Source organism: Scyliorhinus canicula, chromosome 11 (assembly GCF_902713615.1).
Source record: "Scyliorhinus canicula chromosome 11, sScyCan1.1, whole genome shotgun sequence".
Taxonomy (NCBI): Eukaryota; Metazoa; Chordata; class Chondrichthyes; order Carcharhiniformes; family Scyliorhinidae; genus Scyliorhinus; species Scyliorhinus canicula.
In genome coordinates, this window is record NC_052156.1 from 164,389,425 (window position 1) to 164,407,037 (window position 17,613).

Genomic DNA, 17,613 nt, shown 5'->3' on the forward strand with positions numbered 1-17,613 from the left:
TTCGGCCCATCGAGTCTGCACCAACCCACTTAAGCGCTCACTTCCACCCTATCCCCCTTCCCCAATAACCCCTCCTAACCTTTTTAAACACTAAGAGCAATTTTGTTTGACCAATCCACCTAACCTGCGCGTCTTTGGACTGTGGGAGGAAACCGGAGCACCCGGAGGAAACCCACGCAGACACTGGGAGAACGTGCAGACTCCGCACAGACAAGCCGGGAATCGAACCTGGGACCCTGGCACTGTGAAGCAACAGTGCTAACCACTATGCTACCGTGCTGCCCTCCTAAATCCTAAATATCAACAATCCTTTCCATTCTTCCTTACTGGAGTCAAGCCCAATGCCCAAACTTTGCTGGTTTTGTCGCTGGCTCCCAATTAGAGAACAAACTTTGGCTCATTTCTACCCTTCCTAGTCCAGGGGTTCCACTGCGATGCCCTAACTGAGGTCAGCTAACCCAACACAAAGCTGAGGATTTAACCTGTGACCTTTCTGAAGCGTAGGCTTGCTGTTACATCATATTAAGCATTTACACCATAAGACCAGAAGACATAGGAGCAGAGGTCAGCTGTTCAATACGGCGAGTCAATGAGATCTTGGCTGATTGGATATGATGATCCTCAACTCCACTTTCCTGCCTTATCCCCATAACCTTTGATCCCTGGCTGATTAAAACCCCTGAGCCACAGGGAGAGCTCAAACATTAAATATTTATCTACCGCTGACCCTTAATTTGGGCTAACTTTCTGACGTCCTTGTCTTTTTCAACAATCATCTCTAAATGTTAAATCTTAGCTGATGAACATGTTTGTTCTATATGCTTATTGTTTTAAACCTTCCGAAGTAAAATCATTTTAGTTCACACGACTAAATTTTTCATCACACTCAGCAAAGAATTTATATAATTAATGAGTGTTTAGCATACAGCTTTCTCTAAGTGATGAGTGGATGTAAAACTAACACAACGTCCACAGGACTGAATACATTGTGCAGCCATAACAGGAACTAGACAAACTCTGCTCAAAAGTTTTGCTGGCTGAAATTTTGCTTGTAAGAAAATCTAATTAATTAAAAGCTATATCTTTGGTTAAAGCTTCCGAAAGACGTGCTTGTTAGGTGAATTGGACATTCTGAATTCTCCCTCAGTGTACTCGAACAGGTGCCGGAGTGTGGCGACTAGGGAATTTTCACAGTAGCTTCATTGCAGTGTTAATAATAAAAGTTATTATTATTATTATTAATATCGTTAATAATTGTTCATGAATTGTGGCTAATATACCAACAACTTGCATTTATTTAGCACCCATAGTATAGCCAAATATCTTGAAGCACTTCGAAACACCAACAATATCTGACACGGAGCTATACTAAGGAGACATTAGGTCAGATCGCCAAAACTCTGGAGAAAGAGGAAGGTTTTAAGGACTTCCTTAAAGATGCAGAGTGAAGTAGAGAGACCGAGGGAGGGAATTTCAGAGGTTAGAGCTGAGGTAACTGAAATCAAGGCCATGGAGGGATTTGAAAATGAGAAGAATTTTACAATGGAGGGTGATTGCCAAATGGGAAGCCTATGCGTGTCAGCAAGCACACGGCCATCGGCACTTGGTGCAAGTTAGGATATGGCAGCAGAGTTTTAGATAGATACATGCTGATGGACCTCCTTCAATGAGGTGAAATGGGATTGAATCAATGCCAGACCAAATGTTCCCTTCTGCTGAACATTCTTATTAAAATGGTGCACATTGGGTGGCACGGTGGCACAGTGGTTAGCACTACTGCCTCACGGCACCGGGGTCCCAGGTTCAATCCCGGCCCTGGGTCACTGTCCGTGTGGAGTTTGCACATTCTCCCTGTGTCTGCGTGAGTTTCACCCCACCACAACCCAAAGGTGTGCAGGGTAGGTGGATTGGCCACGCTAAATTGCCCCTTAATTGGAAAAAAATTAATTGGGTACTCTAAATTGATAAAGATCATTTTCTTTTTTAAATGGTGCACATTAACTCATATGTAAGACTGCATCTTGCTAAATTGCGGTCTGTCTAATGTTGTCTTCTTAGTCATAGATCATAGAATTTACAGTGCAGAAGGAGGCCATTCAGCCCATCGAGTCTGCACTGGCTCTTGGAAAGAGCACCCTACCCAAGGTCAACACCTCCACCCTATCCCCATAACCCAGAAACCCCACCCAACACTAAGGGCAATTTTGGACTCTAAGGGCAATTTATCATGGCCAATCCACCTAACCGGCACATCTTTGGACTGTGGGAGGAAACCGGAGCACTCGGAGGAAACCCACGCAGACACGGGGAGGATGTGCAGACTCCGCACAGACAGTGACCCAAGCCGGAATCGAACCTGGGACCCTGGAGCTGTGAAGCGATTGTGCTATCCACAATGCTACCGTGCTGCCCTTGCATGGTAGGTTCTTTTATAGAATGACAATATTCCTGTCGCAAAAAGCAAACTTGATTAGGTGTTAACAAGATCAACAAAGGGATTTGGTCACTATTTTAACCTCCATCCATTTTCAGTGGAATATCCTCAGTTGATTAGAATGAGAATGCATCAAATCCTGAGAGGGTCGGAGGGAGCTGCAGGGAGACTTGGTTTCGAACACATGCATCACAGTCTCAGGACGCAGTTCAGCCCATTTAGATCTCAGATGAGGAGATATTTCTTTACCCGGGGAGTTGTGAATCTTTGGAATTCAGCAGGCCGCTGCGGACTGTGAGGTGGTGAGTACATTCAAGCTGAAGTCAATAGATTTTTGGGCACTAAAAGAATCAAGGAATCGGGTGAAATGGGAGGAAATTGGAGATGAGGTTGAGGGTTATTAAATGGTGGAGCTGAAGCGGGGATCTAAATGGTCTCCTCTTGTTCCTATTTCTTATGTTCTAAACATATGTGGAATGATTCAGAAGCACGAGAAGCATCAATAAAGTTCCATCCTGCATTAAGAGCGTGGATCAAACTTCCACTATTTCTATGAGATGCAGACAGCAGAATTTTCAAGTGGCTCATGTGATCACAACTTCCATAAAGTGATGGAATTAATATTGCTTAGATTAAATATAACTAGACTGAGCAAAGATCAGAAAGAAACCAAAATACTAACAGTATACTAATGTTTTTCAGGACAAATTATCATTTGATAGGTAATTTCTCTACGTAGATTTCCTCCGGATTCCTCCCACAAGTCCCGAAAGACGTGCCTGTTAGGTGAATTGGACATTCTGAATTCTCTCTCCATGTACCCAACAGGTGCCAGAGTGTGGCGACTAGGGGATTTTCACAGTGACTTCATTGCAGTGTTAATGAAAGCTTACTTGTGACACTAATAAAGATTATTATTATTCTTATTTGTATGAGTTGAGATGAAACATTCTCATTATGTGGCATGTTTTTATAGCGGCTACTTTAAAATGAATAGAAATCAGTAATGATTTAGTAAGTTTGCAGACGACACAAAGGTTGGTGGAATTGCGGATAGCGATGAGGACTGTCAGAGGATACAGCAGAATTTAGATCGTTTGGAGACTTGGGCGGAGAGATGGCAGATGGAGTTTAATCCGGACAAATGTGAGGTAATGCATTTTGGAAGGTCTAATGCAGGTAGGGAATATACAGTGAATGGTAGAACCCTCAAGAGTATTGAAAGTCAGAGAGATCTAGGTGTACAGGTCCACAGGTCACTGAAAGGAGCAACACAGGTGGAGAAGGTAGTCAAGAAGGCATACGGCATGCTTGCCTTCATTGGCCAGGGCATTGAGTATAAGAATTGGCAAGTCATGTTGCAGCTGTATAGAACCTTAGTTAGGTTCTATACTTGGAGTATAGTGTTCAATTCTGGTCGCCACACTACCAGAAGGATGTGGAGGCTTTAGAGAGGATGCAGAAGAGATTTACCAGGATGTTGCCTGGTATGGAGGACATTAGCTATGAGGAGTGGTTGAATAAACTCGGTTTGTTCTCACTGGAACGACGGAGGTTGAGGGGCGACCTGATAGAGATCTACAAAATTATGAGAGGCATAGACAGAGTGGATAGCCAGAGGCTTTTCCCCAGGGTAGAGGGGTCAATTACTAGGGGACATAGGTTTAAGGTGCGAGGGGCAAGGTTTACAGGAGATGTACGAGGCAAGTTTTTTTACACAGAGGGTAGTGGGTGCCTGGAACTCGCTGCCGGAGGAGGTGGTGGAAGCAGGGACGATAGTGACATTTGAGGGGCATCTTGACAAATACATGAATAAGATGGGAATAGAGGGATATGGACCCAGGAAGTGTAGAAGATTTTAGTTTAGACGGGCAGCATGGTCGGCACGGGCTTGGAGGGCCGAAGGGCCTGTTCCTGTGCTGTACTTTTCTTTGTTCTTTGTTCAGTAACACGAACAAGAGGAAGCAATGTTATTACAAGACTCTGAGATTTCACTTTGTTTTAGAATAGTAAAGGAAGCTTTCATTGATTAAAGTAAATACCACAAAGGAACCACTTAACAGGGTGGGAAATTGGAAGTGAAAAGGTGGAGGAAAGGTATATTACCTCGGCAGATCTTTCAACCCCAATTCAACCTCAATTTGGCTTCCACTTGGAGAGAACCCTTACTAGGAAGCTATCGCAACATGAACCCTTTGAAGCTCGCAAAGGAATTTTGTGCATGGGTTGTAGAACACCAGGCAAGCAATTAGACCACACAACCAAAACATCAAAGTTCAGCAGCTGTCAAAGCAAATAGTTTCAACAGTTTAATCATTTTGTTCTCTGGCAGTGCCTCCAAGCCTTCGCTCTTTCAAAAGTTTTGTTCCACCCAAAAGTATGAGACAGTGGCACAACATTATGCTGCCGGCACTTGTCCTGTCAAAGCAGGGCTGGAATAGTGGGTAATGTTTGGAATAATTGGTCAATAATCAAGCAGATTTAAGTGGACGAGTACAAATGAAATAACTACAATTGCAAAGGTGTGAAGACAATATTTCCCCAATCTTATCTGCGACCTGTGAGATTTCCTGTGCCTTTTCTTTACAGACTGCACACACTGAGTTGCTGGCTGGAAATGAGAATGGTGAAGGTTTTATTATCCACCATTGGAGACAAAATAATTAGCAAAGTATATATTTTTATTGAAATATATAGAAAACATCCTACAAATAGTTACGAAAAACAGATACAGGCGATAGCTTTGAAACTGATTGGACTCAGTAACATAATGTACAAGGTAACTTTACAATTATAGTTTTGTTTTCAAAAATCATATTTGATGGAAATGTGTCAGAAGTTTATAGAGGATTGGAGTGTCAGTGCACAAAATGCTATGCTTTCTGCAGTAAATCTGCCGTATTGTTGCCCACACAAGAGAATTATTGTATTTCCATTTTGAAAAGCGCTAACAGATACTGTCTGGAATTTACATACCAGCAATTATGTTGTTATTTGCTTTTTAATTACAAGAATAAACATAGATAATCCTCGAAAGGAAATTCTGCAGCTAAAGCAAGAGATACTTAACACATGTTGACCTAAGTAAAATAATGATTAATACTGTGCGTGCGCAATAACATTTTCCAATTTTTCTTTCCTCTCCTTAACCAAAGTGCTGAGACTACAGCATTATTCGGCAATGGATTAGGGGATTTAGTGGCTTTCGACGAACATAAATGACATGTGTACAGTGATTGAGCTAACAGAAGTGCCCAGCACCTCCTATGTTAGCTCACTGAGTAAATTACAAGACAGGCAAAGGTCAGTTTACCAAATTCACTGCTTGTGTGCTATACTTTCAAAGCTGCCACATTGGAGTCAGGTTTGGCATAATGTGGGTTTGATGTTTTCTCCAGTAGTTTTTTGTTAAGCTGCTCCATTCGACGGCTGTTCTTCTTCACCTGCCGCAGGGTGCGCTTTACTCTCTTCACCTTATCCTTCAGTTGCTTGTTGCGACTCTCCAGCATGGCGACCCTGTTGATCAATTTCTTCACTCGGTCCTCCTCTTCAAAGAGTGCCTTCTGCACCGTGGAACACATGAGCTGCAAAAGGGACATAAGTTTAATGCCTTTTCTTTTTGGTATTGCCTTACTTGGCATGTCGCAAACCAAATAAAGCTGATTGAATTCAACCTCAACAAATAGTCAATGCTTTCAATCTGTAGAGCAGACATATCATTCTCCATCTCAAATAGCTGTGGTATGTCATCTGTAAATGTGATTTTATTATTTTTGGCAGTTGGATTGTTAACTTTAATCGGAGATTGATAAGATTTTTGTTAGCCAAAGGTATTAAGGAATATGGGGTAAATGCACGTAAATGAAGTTATTTGCACATCAGCCATGATCTCATTGAATAGTGGAACAGGCTCAAAGGACTGAATGGCCTCCTCCTGTTTCTATGTTAGTTCCCGCATTTCAATTTATATTTATTTGCCTCTTGTCCCTCACTTGACTCCTTGCTGAGGTACAAGAACCGGGATTACTGTTGGGAATGTCATTGTGTGGCTTCCTGGCACACTTGTATCAAACTTTACTGCTTTTTTTTGATTGAACTCAACCCCTATCTCTTAAATAAAAGCAAATTACTGCAGATGCTGGAATCTGAAACGAAAGGGAAAATGCTGGAAAATCTCAGCAAGTCTGGCAGCATCTGTAGGGAGAGAAAAGAGCTAACGTTTCGAGTCCAATGACTCTTTGTCAAAGCTAACAGACAGAGAAAGTGGGAAATATTTATACTGTGGAGTGAGAATGAAAGATGAGTCATAGCCACAGAAACTCATCTGTGGCTATTAGCACCCGGTTTCCCTGGGTTTCTGTGGCTATGACTCATCTTTCATTCTCACTCCAAAGTATAAATATTTCCCACTTTCTCTGTCTGTTAGCTTTGACAAAGAGTCATCGGACTCGAAACGTTAGCTCTTTTCTCTCCCTACAGATGCTGCCAGACTTGCTGAGATTTTCCAGCATTTTCCCTATCTATTGTGGAGGAGGTGTTGGTGTTCATTCTTACCAACAGACCACAGTCAGTAAGAATGAACACCAACACCTCCTCCACAATAGCCCTCAATACCGGTGCCCCGCAAGGCTGCGTACTTAGCCCCCTACTCTACTCCCTGTACACACACGACTGCGTGGCAAAACTTGGTTCCAACTCCATCTACAAGTTTTCTGACGATACGACTATAGTGGGCCGGATCTCGAATAACGACGAGTTCGAATACAGGAGGGAGATAGAGAACCTAGTGGAGTGGTGTAACGCCAACACTCTCTTCCTCAATGCCAGCAAAACTAAAGAGCTGGTCATCGACGTCAGGAAGCAAAGTACTGTACACACCCCTGTCAGCATCAACGGGGCCGAGGTGGAGATGGTTAGCAGTTTCAAATTCCTAGGGGTGCACATCTCCAAAAATCTGTCCTGGCCCACTCATGTCGCGCTATCACCAAGAAAGCACAACAGCACCTATACTTCCTCAGGAAACTAAGGAAATTCGGCATGTCCACATTAACCCTTACCAACTTTTACAGATGCACTATAGAAAGTATCCTATCGGGCTGCATCACAGCCTGGTATGGCAACTGCTCGGCCCAGGACCGCAAGGAACTTCAGAGAGTCGTGAATACCACCCAGTCCATCACACAAAACTGCTTCCCATCCATGGACTCCATCTACACCTCCCGCTGCCGGGGGAAAGCGGGCAGCATAATCAAGGAATCCTCCCACCCGGCTTACTCACTTTTCCAACTTCTTCCATCGGGCAGGAGATTCAGAAGTCTGAGAACATGCACAAACAGATTCAAAAACAGCTTCTTCCCCGCTGTCACCAGACTCCTAAATGACCCTCTTATTGACTGACCTCATTAACACTACACCCTGTATGCTTCAACCAATGCCAATGCTTATGTAGTTACATTGTATATCTTGTGTTGACCTATTATGTATTCTCATTTATTTTCTTGTATTTTCTTGAATTTTGTTTAATTCCCTTTTCTTCCATGTACTGAATGATCTGTTGAGTTGCTTGCAGAAAAATACTTTTCACTGTACCTCGGTACACGTGACAATAAACAAATCCAATCCAATTCAATCCAATCCAATCTCTTAAATATGTTAACAGTTGTTAAAACATCAAGGAAGAATTTGACACAAGCTTGTTAAATGTTCAAACAATGACAATTGCAATCCTCTAGGTTCATCATCACTTGCAGCACACTCACTCACCAAAACTGACCATTATTCAGTCTGAAGTTTAGCAATAGATATCGTTGGGTTTTTCAATCGTGCAGTGGGGTATGACAGCGAACTGTCTGTACCTGATGCCCACATACTGTGCATCCACTTAGGGGTCAGGAGCTTTCGATTTTGTCTATCTTAACTCTGGGGCCTAATGTCATGTCCCTACCGTGTGAAACCGACTAACTCACCACAGGCAGGAGATTAGACCTGGAATTTTGTACACAATTTAGCTACCCACTACATCAACTCACGAAAGGCCATTGGAAAGTGACAAATGTCTCTATTTGCTATTTTCATTGAATTCTTTAACCCCTCTTCCACTTTCAATCAACCAATCCAAATTCTGACATATCCATAGATGCTATCAACGTTGCTGCATTTTCACAGCATGTAAAAGGTAACCTTGACAAACAAAGTGACGGGATTATTAAAATAATCTTAATTTGTTTTCGGCCTATAGCATAATTCACCAGCAGTGTTTAAGTAGACCTAACCAAGAATGCCTAGCACCTCTGTGAGTTCATTGGGCATTTAAGTGGGGTTACTGGATTACAGGGATAGGGTGGAGACATGGGCTTGAGTAGGGTGCTCTTTCCAAGGGCCGGTGCAGACTCGATGGTCCGAATGGCCTCCTTCTGCACTGTAAATTCTATGACATCTATGATTTAAAAGTGAAATAATAGCACCATTGGAACTGGCAATAACAATACAGGATAGCGGATCGTTTCCATGACCCATACTCCCAATTGGTGCATTGTCATCCAGCTGGGAGAACAAGAGAGAACGAGAAACATTCTGAAGAGATAGAACAACATGTGAAAGGGAGGGTGGCCAGCCAGGAACCCAGGTCGCTGTTCAGGTTGACTGAAAGTTTAAAGAGAATAATCAAAACATTTTTGTCACATTCAATAGCATGAGGAACATTTCTAATGGTTTGCAGGCTGATGAAGTGATGAGTGAGCAGTTCTAATTTAATTTTAAATTAAATGGCTAAATATTTTACTGTTCAAATTTCAATTCAAGTTGCAAGCCATAAGCAAATTATAGAATGGGCAATGTTTGATAATAATGATATTATTATTGTCACAAGTAGGCTTACATTAACACTGCAGTGAAGTTACTGCGAAAATCCCCTCGTCGCCACGTTCCAACGCCTGTTCGGCTACACAGAGGGAGAATTCAGAATGCCGAAATTACCTAACAGCACGTCTTTCGGGAATTGTGGAGGAAGCTGGAGCACCTGGAGGAAACCCATGCAGGCACGGGGAGAGCGTGAAGACTCCACACAGACAGTGACCCAAGCTGGGAATCAAATCCGGGTCCATGGCGTTGTGAAACAACAATTTATGCCCACTTTTCATCCGCCTGCATATGTAAAGGTCTCCATTTTCTCATCAAGGCTTTTACGGTAATAACACTCTGGTATACACTCAGATTCCTCTTCCGTGTATGCTTTCTAATACATCTGTTTTATTTTGACATCTTTCTGTTGTAACTCTGCCAATTTTCCTGAACTAAAAATATCCGCTGCATCCTCCACCTGTTCTTGTTCTTTTTCAACCATCTGATCAAAAATCGTTTCTGATAATTGCACTTCAACTTCATCTTCACTCTTTGATTTCTCCTCTTGTCTTAACCTGTGACTTTGCGACCTTGTTATTACCCAATCTGGAAAAATCCCAGGATATTTGTCCTTCAACACTTCAGTTGTCTGATTTTCCAGTGGTTTATAAACCACAGAAGGCATCACTCCCACCTGCGATCCAGCTATACCATTACCCAAGATAAACTATATTCCTGGACAAGACAGTTTCTCTATTACTCCTACTACCACTTCACCACTCTTCACTGGACTTTCCAACCTTACCTTATATAATGGAACACTACTCCTCTCACCCCGAATTCCACATATTACCACCTTTTCTGGCAACATTCTTCCCAAACTACATAACTCATCTCTTACCATTAAAGATTGACTAGCTCCCATATCTCTTAAAATTGTGACTTCTTTACCTGCTCCTCCTGATACACATGAGTAAACTTTACCCATACAAGTAAATTCTTCAAAGAGATCTGGCACCTTCTTATCAATCACCTCTTGATCAGGCTGTACAATCGTTTGCACCTCCTTCGCTTCACTTGGGCTTTCCTTTACCACTTTAACAAACCCCACTGTCTTATCCTATTTTACTACATCAGCCTTCCCAGTGCTTTTCTTCAACCACCAACACTGTGACTTTACATGGCCTAGTTTATTACAGTGAAACATTTGAAACTTTTCATGTCTCTGCCACCCTCCTGGATTTATTTTTTAGTCTGAGGTACACTCTCCTTATTATCTCCCATCAGATCACCTTTACTTTTACCACTTGAGTATTTCTCATGTCCCCAGTTTCTATCCCTCACAGGTTGAAACTGATGTCGGAAACCAAACTTTGATTTATGAACTAATAAATAATTATCTGTCATTTCTGCTGCTAATCCCGGAGTTTTAACCCTTTGCTCTTCCACACGAGTTCTCACTACATCAGGAATTGAACTTTTAAACTCCTCCAAAAGTATACTTTCTCTGAGAGCTTCATACGTTTGGTCTATTTTCAAAGCCCTTATCCACCTGTCAAAATTACTCTGATTGATCCTTTCAAACTCCATGTATGTTTGACCAAATTCTTTCCTTAAATTTCTAAACTTTTGTCTGTAGGCTTCAGGCACTAGTTCATATGCATCTAAGATGGATTTTTTCACCTCCTCATATGTCCCAGATATCTTTTCCGATAGTGATGCAAACACTTCACTAGCCCTACCTACCAGCTTTGTTTGAATCAGTAATACCCATACGTCCTGTGGCCATTTCATTTGTTTAGCTACCTTCTCAAATGAAATGAAAAAGGCTGCTACCTCCTTCTCATCAAACCTTGGCAATGCTTGGACATATGTAAATAGATCCCCACCAAGCCTTCGACTGTGACGCTCTTTCTCACTATCCTTATCACTATCATTCAACTGTACATTTCCCTTTATGTCTGCCAATTTTAACTCACTGTCATGTTTCATGGCCATTTTCTGAAGTTCAAACTCTCTCTCTTTATCTTTTTCCCTGATCTGTATCTCCCTTTCTCTTTCTTTTTCCTCTCTATCTCTTTCGTATTCAAGCTGCTTTAATTCTTTCTCATGTTCCATTTGTTTAAGTTGTAACTGAATTTTTGCCGTTTCCAATGAGTCAAACTGTATCTCAGGCAACTTTAAATGCTTAGCCACCGACATAATTACCTCATCTTTTCGCATTTTGTCAGGTAATGTTAACTGCAATGTTTTTGCCAAATCTAACAGTCTGCTTTTAGTCTCTGTCCATAAGGTACTGCGTGTGACCGTCTCCACCCCCAAAAACTTCTGAGCCTCTGAAAGAGCCATTGTCCACAATACACTCCCCACTTAAACTGGAATACCACACCTGAAAAACACCCACAATATGCTCACCTCTCACTGTCTTTAAGTTCACTACGCCAATCCAATAGATAGACTTTTATGCCCCTCGAGCTCCAAATTTGTTATGGGCCAGGGTTTAGAGAACCCCAAAGTGTACCATGGAGTTCACCTGACCCACAACTTTTAATAGATTGTGGTATGGGGAGCACACGGCCCACTCTACAGGTGTGGCACAGCAGAAATTGAAAAAGTATATTTTTAAGCAAAACAATGTTTATTCTATGAACTCAAGTTAACCTTTTTAAACAAACAGTGAACATCTTAGCAACCATTAATTCAAATACAACCCCCAAAGAATACAGCACTAAGTAATCCGTAAGCTGTCCTTTTAACATCCAGAAGACTTTTTAAAAAACCTTTAAACAGAAGCACATCAGGTTAAAGTCACTGCTGAGAGCAGTCATTAGTTTTAAATCACCAAAGGATGGATTTACAGTTTTTAGATTACACAGTGAGACTCTGATACACCTCCTGGCTGTGACTGCAGCTATCCAGCTCTGAAAACGAAACTAAAACACACCCTGCAGCAAACAGCCTAAAACGAAAGTAAAAAGCTGACAGGCAGCCCAGCTCCACCCACACTCTGACATTACTGATAAACATCCATTTCTTAAAGGTACTCTCACATGACATGATTGAGGGGCAGCTTGAAAAAAACCTGACACAGCCCCCAGAAAATTGGCAACTCAAAAATAGCTCTGACTAAAGGCCGATGGCATCTGAAAATGAGTACCATTGAAAGTGGAATGAGACGCAGGCATGCAGCTGAATCTGGAGGTATACATTCCTTCACTTCACTTCAAATACTTGAAAGACTGAAACTGAATACGCTGAAGCGCTGAAAGTAATACATTTATTTTTTTAGGGCAGTTTGGGGACAGCATCTCTTCCCCAGTAATACCAACGCCACCAGCTCATAAATCATGAGGCAAACTCTTAGCAATTGGTGTCGGTATAAAAATCATGGGCTGGATTCTCTGTTCCTCAGGCTAAGTGCCGACGCCACTTAGGATCCATGGGTTTCACAATGGGAAATCGGCGCAATATCCTCACCGATTCCGCTACCGGAATGCGCGGAAAACGTTCTGAGAATCGGCGGGTCCAGTGCTGCACATGAACCGGGCTGACAAGCTGAACCCCCCCCCCCCACATCCACCGCTCGCCCCGGCAAAGATGGGGCTGTCCGTGTTGGACCACGTACCTGTCCCCCCCAACCCCACAGCCCCGCCTCCTGGATACCCCCCCCCCCCCCCCCCCATCACTCTCCCCAGCCCAGTCAGAAGCCCCCGGCCAATGGCATGGATCTCGGCAGAGTGTGGCGGTGCATGGTCCGCACACCTTCCCTCTCTCGCCACAGCCGGCACGCCAGGCCCGTGACCGCTGGGACCACACGTGGCCCGTGCCGTCGGAAACGCGGCCCATCGGAGGCGGAGCATCGCGGGTGGGCCGGCTAATGACGTACCAACGGGGTTGCGACCGCGCGTGGCGCGCGTCCCACTGAGGCCCATCTGGACGGGGAAGAGCATCCGGCGTCGGGAACCATTCTCCGCCCGAATGCCGTTCCCGATTCCGGTGTCGGGCAACGGAGAATCCCGCTCCCTGGGTTTCTATTTATCAGACATTAATCAATACAGTTTGACAGTCGGTTTATAAATCTCATTCGTGGTTTTAAAAAATCTTTTAATAATCAGAGTTTGTCATACAAAATCTGTGTATCTGCATCTGAAAATGCTTTCTAAAAAACTTCTTAAAAAGCTTGTGAAGATCAATCCTCTCTCCCACCACAGTCACCACTGGCTTAAACAGCTGCTTCTATATAGAATTAAACTTCATCCCACTCGGCACATTAATACGTTAAAAATGCACTCATCTACAGTGGAGTAAGTATTATCACCTCCACATTGAAGTCATTTTAAATATGATGGGGGTAATTAATAATAATAATTGACAGATAAAGTCCACTCAGTAATTGTATCACAGTCCACCTCACAAAAATGTAATGATTTCAAATGTTAGTTTCAATGTTCAGTTTTAATCATTTTCATTTGCAATCTCTTGAAATAATTTAACAAGCAATTGGTGGAATAATAGATATTTCACGAACTGAACAATTCATTGTTCTTTTAATACCAATAGACAGCAATTTGTAATCCTCTGATCTTCCTTATGCAAGGACACACTTTAAAGTGCTCTACATTCATGGGAGGGATTTTATGGGGGCTTGTTTAACCCCACCCCCTGCCCCACCACGATTATACCAGGAGCAGGGTGATATAGGGCACCAACCCCCACATGGGGCCAATTGAGACCCTGAAGTGGGGATTTCATTTTTTCCACAGGCGTCGCTCACTGGCTGGGCCAGTGTTTATTGCCCATTCCTGAGGGCACTTAAGAGTCACCACATTGCTGTGGATCTGGAGTTACATGTAGGCCAGACCAGGGTAAGGACGGCAGATTTCCTTCCCTAAAGGACAGTAAGAATCACGTGATTCGAAACAAACTTGTTGGACTTTAACCTGGTGTTGTAAGACGTCTTACTGTGCTCACTCCAGTCCAACGCCGGCATCTTCGCATCATCCCTGAAGGACATTAGTGAACAATCGGCAATGGTTTCATGGTCATCATTAGACTTTTACTTCCAGATTTTTATTGAATTCAAATTTCACCATCTTCCCCGGTGGGATTCGAACCCAGGTCCCCAGAGCATGACTCTGGGTCTCTGGATTACCTGTCCGACAATACCACTACGCCACTGCCTCTCCCCTATTGCTCCCAAACGGAGAATTTTTCCCATGTTTCCAATCAGCAGAGGTAGGCTGGAATTTTCCAGCCCCACCCCCATCAGAAGGATCTTCCAGCGCTGGGGAAGTCAATGGACTTTTTGATTGGCTCACAGCATCCGCCAATGGGGGAACCCACAGCGGCAGGGCCGGACAGTTCCAGCCATAGACTCATCAACTGCATCCCAATCTGACCCCCCCCCCCCCCCCCCCCCCCCCTCCCCCCCAATACAAATATCAGAGAAACAGTGAGATTTCACAGTCCTGTTGCAAAATAGCAAGTGAGGCCTAAATTTGGCTGAGAATTCGAGGAGTTTAGGACTGTAAAAATTCAGAAGTGAAGTAGGGAAAGATTGGAATTTCTTTGGCAAATGGTAATTAATGCTGGATCATAAAATTAACATAAATTTTATAACATTAATTTTAACTGAAAATGATCGATTTTTGTCAACCAACGGTACTGAAGGATTTGGGGAAAAGGTGGGTGTACAGAGTTCGGTCTCAGATCAGCCATGATCATATTGAATGGGGGAACAGGTTCAAGGGGCTGAATGGCCTCTGTATCCTGTGTTCCGAAGTTGTGCCTGTCACGATCAAACTATTCCAGTTGCATTTTGCCAACACCAAATACCTGGCATTAAGTTCTCTCCACCTCACGCCCACTTACCCCCCAATATGGCGCTCTTGACTTCTTTATCCTGTTTCTTCCCCCTCCCTCTCACCGCCCCAAATTGTTGCTACGGGAACGGAATTCCAAACACCTGCCCCCATCAACCACCCACCCACCAGGTGCTGCTCCTGGCACTTCTCTCCCAGCCCTCCCCCTCAGTGCTTCTGTCATTGGCTTCTGCTCTCTTTTGCTAACCCCCCAAATTGCGCTCCTCCATTGCTATTTCGGTCCACCCCCCCCTCCCCACCCCAGCTGGGCGGGCAACGCGAGGATCAGCCCTGCAGCCATTTCGTGGCTCATTGGCCATTCCTGGACTTGAGTGGGAGCCATATCTGTGCATCAGGGTTCAGAGAACTGTCACATCGAGCAGGCCTTCCCTGCTGTGACTGACAACACAATACACTGACGGCCAATTAGAGTGGGAACCCTGCTCAGTGCCAAGTGTCGTCAGTCACACTAGAGGCACCAGGAGACAGGAGTCATTTGAAGAATGGAGGAGGATTAAAATGACACTTTTGTAAGAGTAGATGTAGGTGTGCGTGAAGAGAGAGGGTGTCAGCAGCAGGCGTGATTGGAAAAGGAGAGGGCGGCTGAGAGTGGCTAAGTGGTTTCATGGTATATATGGATCCTGCACGTTGCTTTTCTCACAGTGCTCTTTAACACGTCAATGTCCTTTTGAAAACAAGGTGCCCTAAACTGCACAGAATGTTCAAAATGTGGCCACACTGGTATCCTTTGCACAGTTACAATAACTTTACGTGTCCTCAAGTTGTCCCACAGGGCTGGAGTAATTTTCTTAATATCAGTTTTACGATGAGCAGAGAGAACAAGCACATCAAAAAATCTAATCAGCCTCACAAGAAAGCACCCTTACTCCTCTTTCTTTTTGACTCACTTGTTCTAGTGATGCTACAGCTTTCTGTCATAATATCCACTCATGGATAGAATGAGATGTAGACAGGCAGTGATTGACACACAGGATAACCAATGAACACAGACGACACAGAACAACCAATCACCAGACAGGACACTACCACTATAAAACACACAAGGCATTAAGACTCTGCCTCTTCTCACTGGATACAGCTACAGAGATAGTTAGAGTGCACAAGGCCATGAGCACCTTCTCCATGTGCCAGGGAGCTAGTCTGGTCAAGCCAGTCTGACGTTATCAGTTTAGATTAATAGAGTGTCAACCCACAGAGATTATATACAGCAACAAGCAAGTTCAATAAAACAGTGTTGGATTCTCACTGCATTCAGTTGCAGTCAATGTTTGACCAACTCAGATAACACATCATGGTACCAGAGAGCTATTAACTCTAACGAACCTACCTCGAGTGACTCTGCAACGACCAGCAAGCAACCATCCAGCGGCATGGAAAAGATACAGCCCCCTCGGGAACTCCGGATCTCCGGCAACCTCGGCGCCAACTGGAAGGTCTTCAAACAGAAGTTCCTCCTGTATATTGTGGCCTCCGACCTCGAGGCAGCATGGGATGCCAGGAAGATCGCGCTATTCCTGTCGACTGCAGGGGATCATGCCATCCACATCTTTAACTTGCTCAGGTTTGCCGATGGCGAAGACGAGACGAAGTTCGAGACAGTTCTGCTGAAATTCGACAGCCACTGTGAAGTCGAGGTGAATGAGAGCTTTGACCGGTACATCTTCCAACAGAGGCTTCAGGGTAAGGATGAATCTTTTCAGTCCTTCTTGACCGATCTCTACATCCCAGCACAGTCATGTAATTACGACTCGATGGCTGATTCCATGTTCCAGGATCAGATCGTTTTCAGGGTCCAGTCCGACTCCCTGCGGGAACAGCTACTCAAAATCAAACAGTTGACCTCTCCGTCTCCATTGAGACGTGCGTTGTCCATGAGCATGCCAGGAACCGTTACTCCCACATCAGGGCACCAGAAAATGCAATACTGGCCTCCCACGAGGCAGAAAGGGTGCAGGCCATCGCAAAAATGCAAGGCCTGAGCATCGAGCAGAGTGGCCATTTCACGCGCTTTTCCCGGGTCCCACGCATGCGCGCCACGACTGGGAGGACGATGAGGTCAAAGACCCTACTGCACATGTGCGAACGTCGGCCGACCGCACTGCGCATGGCACAGAACGCACTGACCTCAGCGTCATGACGAGTCCAAATTGTCGCTCTGCCCATTTAAAGCGGCAATGTCCAGCCAAAGGCAGGCAATGTCTACAGTGTGGAAAGCCTGGGCATTACGCGGCCTTCTGCAGGTCCACTCCACTGAGCAACAGCCAGCGATCCCAGCTGCAGCGTAGACGTGTCCGCTGCATACAACAAGGCATGCAGGATTCGGATCCCGACAGCCCAACAGACCCCGCTGTTGACTGCCTCGAGTCTCCGTATCGGGTGGGCATCATCACCACGCGCGAGCTGCTCTCCACTGGGCCTGAAAACCGCCTTTCAATCGTGAGGGTGGATCCTAACGAC

The 17,613-nt window shown here is 44.3% G+C and overlaps 1 protein-coding gene across 1 annotated transcript in view; it reads right to left on the bottom strand.

Moving 5' to 3' along the window:
• Positions 1-5,094: 5,094 nt before the first annotated feature.
• The window catches only part of ccdc3a (coiled-coil domain containing 3a), a 78,108-nt gene continuing 65,589 nt past the window's right edge, over positions 5,095-17,613 (bottom strand). The window contains exon 3 of the mRNA XM_038811924.1: positions 5,095-6,018. Within this exon, the coding sequence (XP_038667852.1) occupies positions 5,767-6,018 (252 nt within the window). The 3' untranslated portion in view covers positions 5,095-5,766. The remainder of the gene's footprint in view (positions 6,019-17,613) is intronic.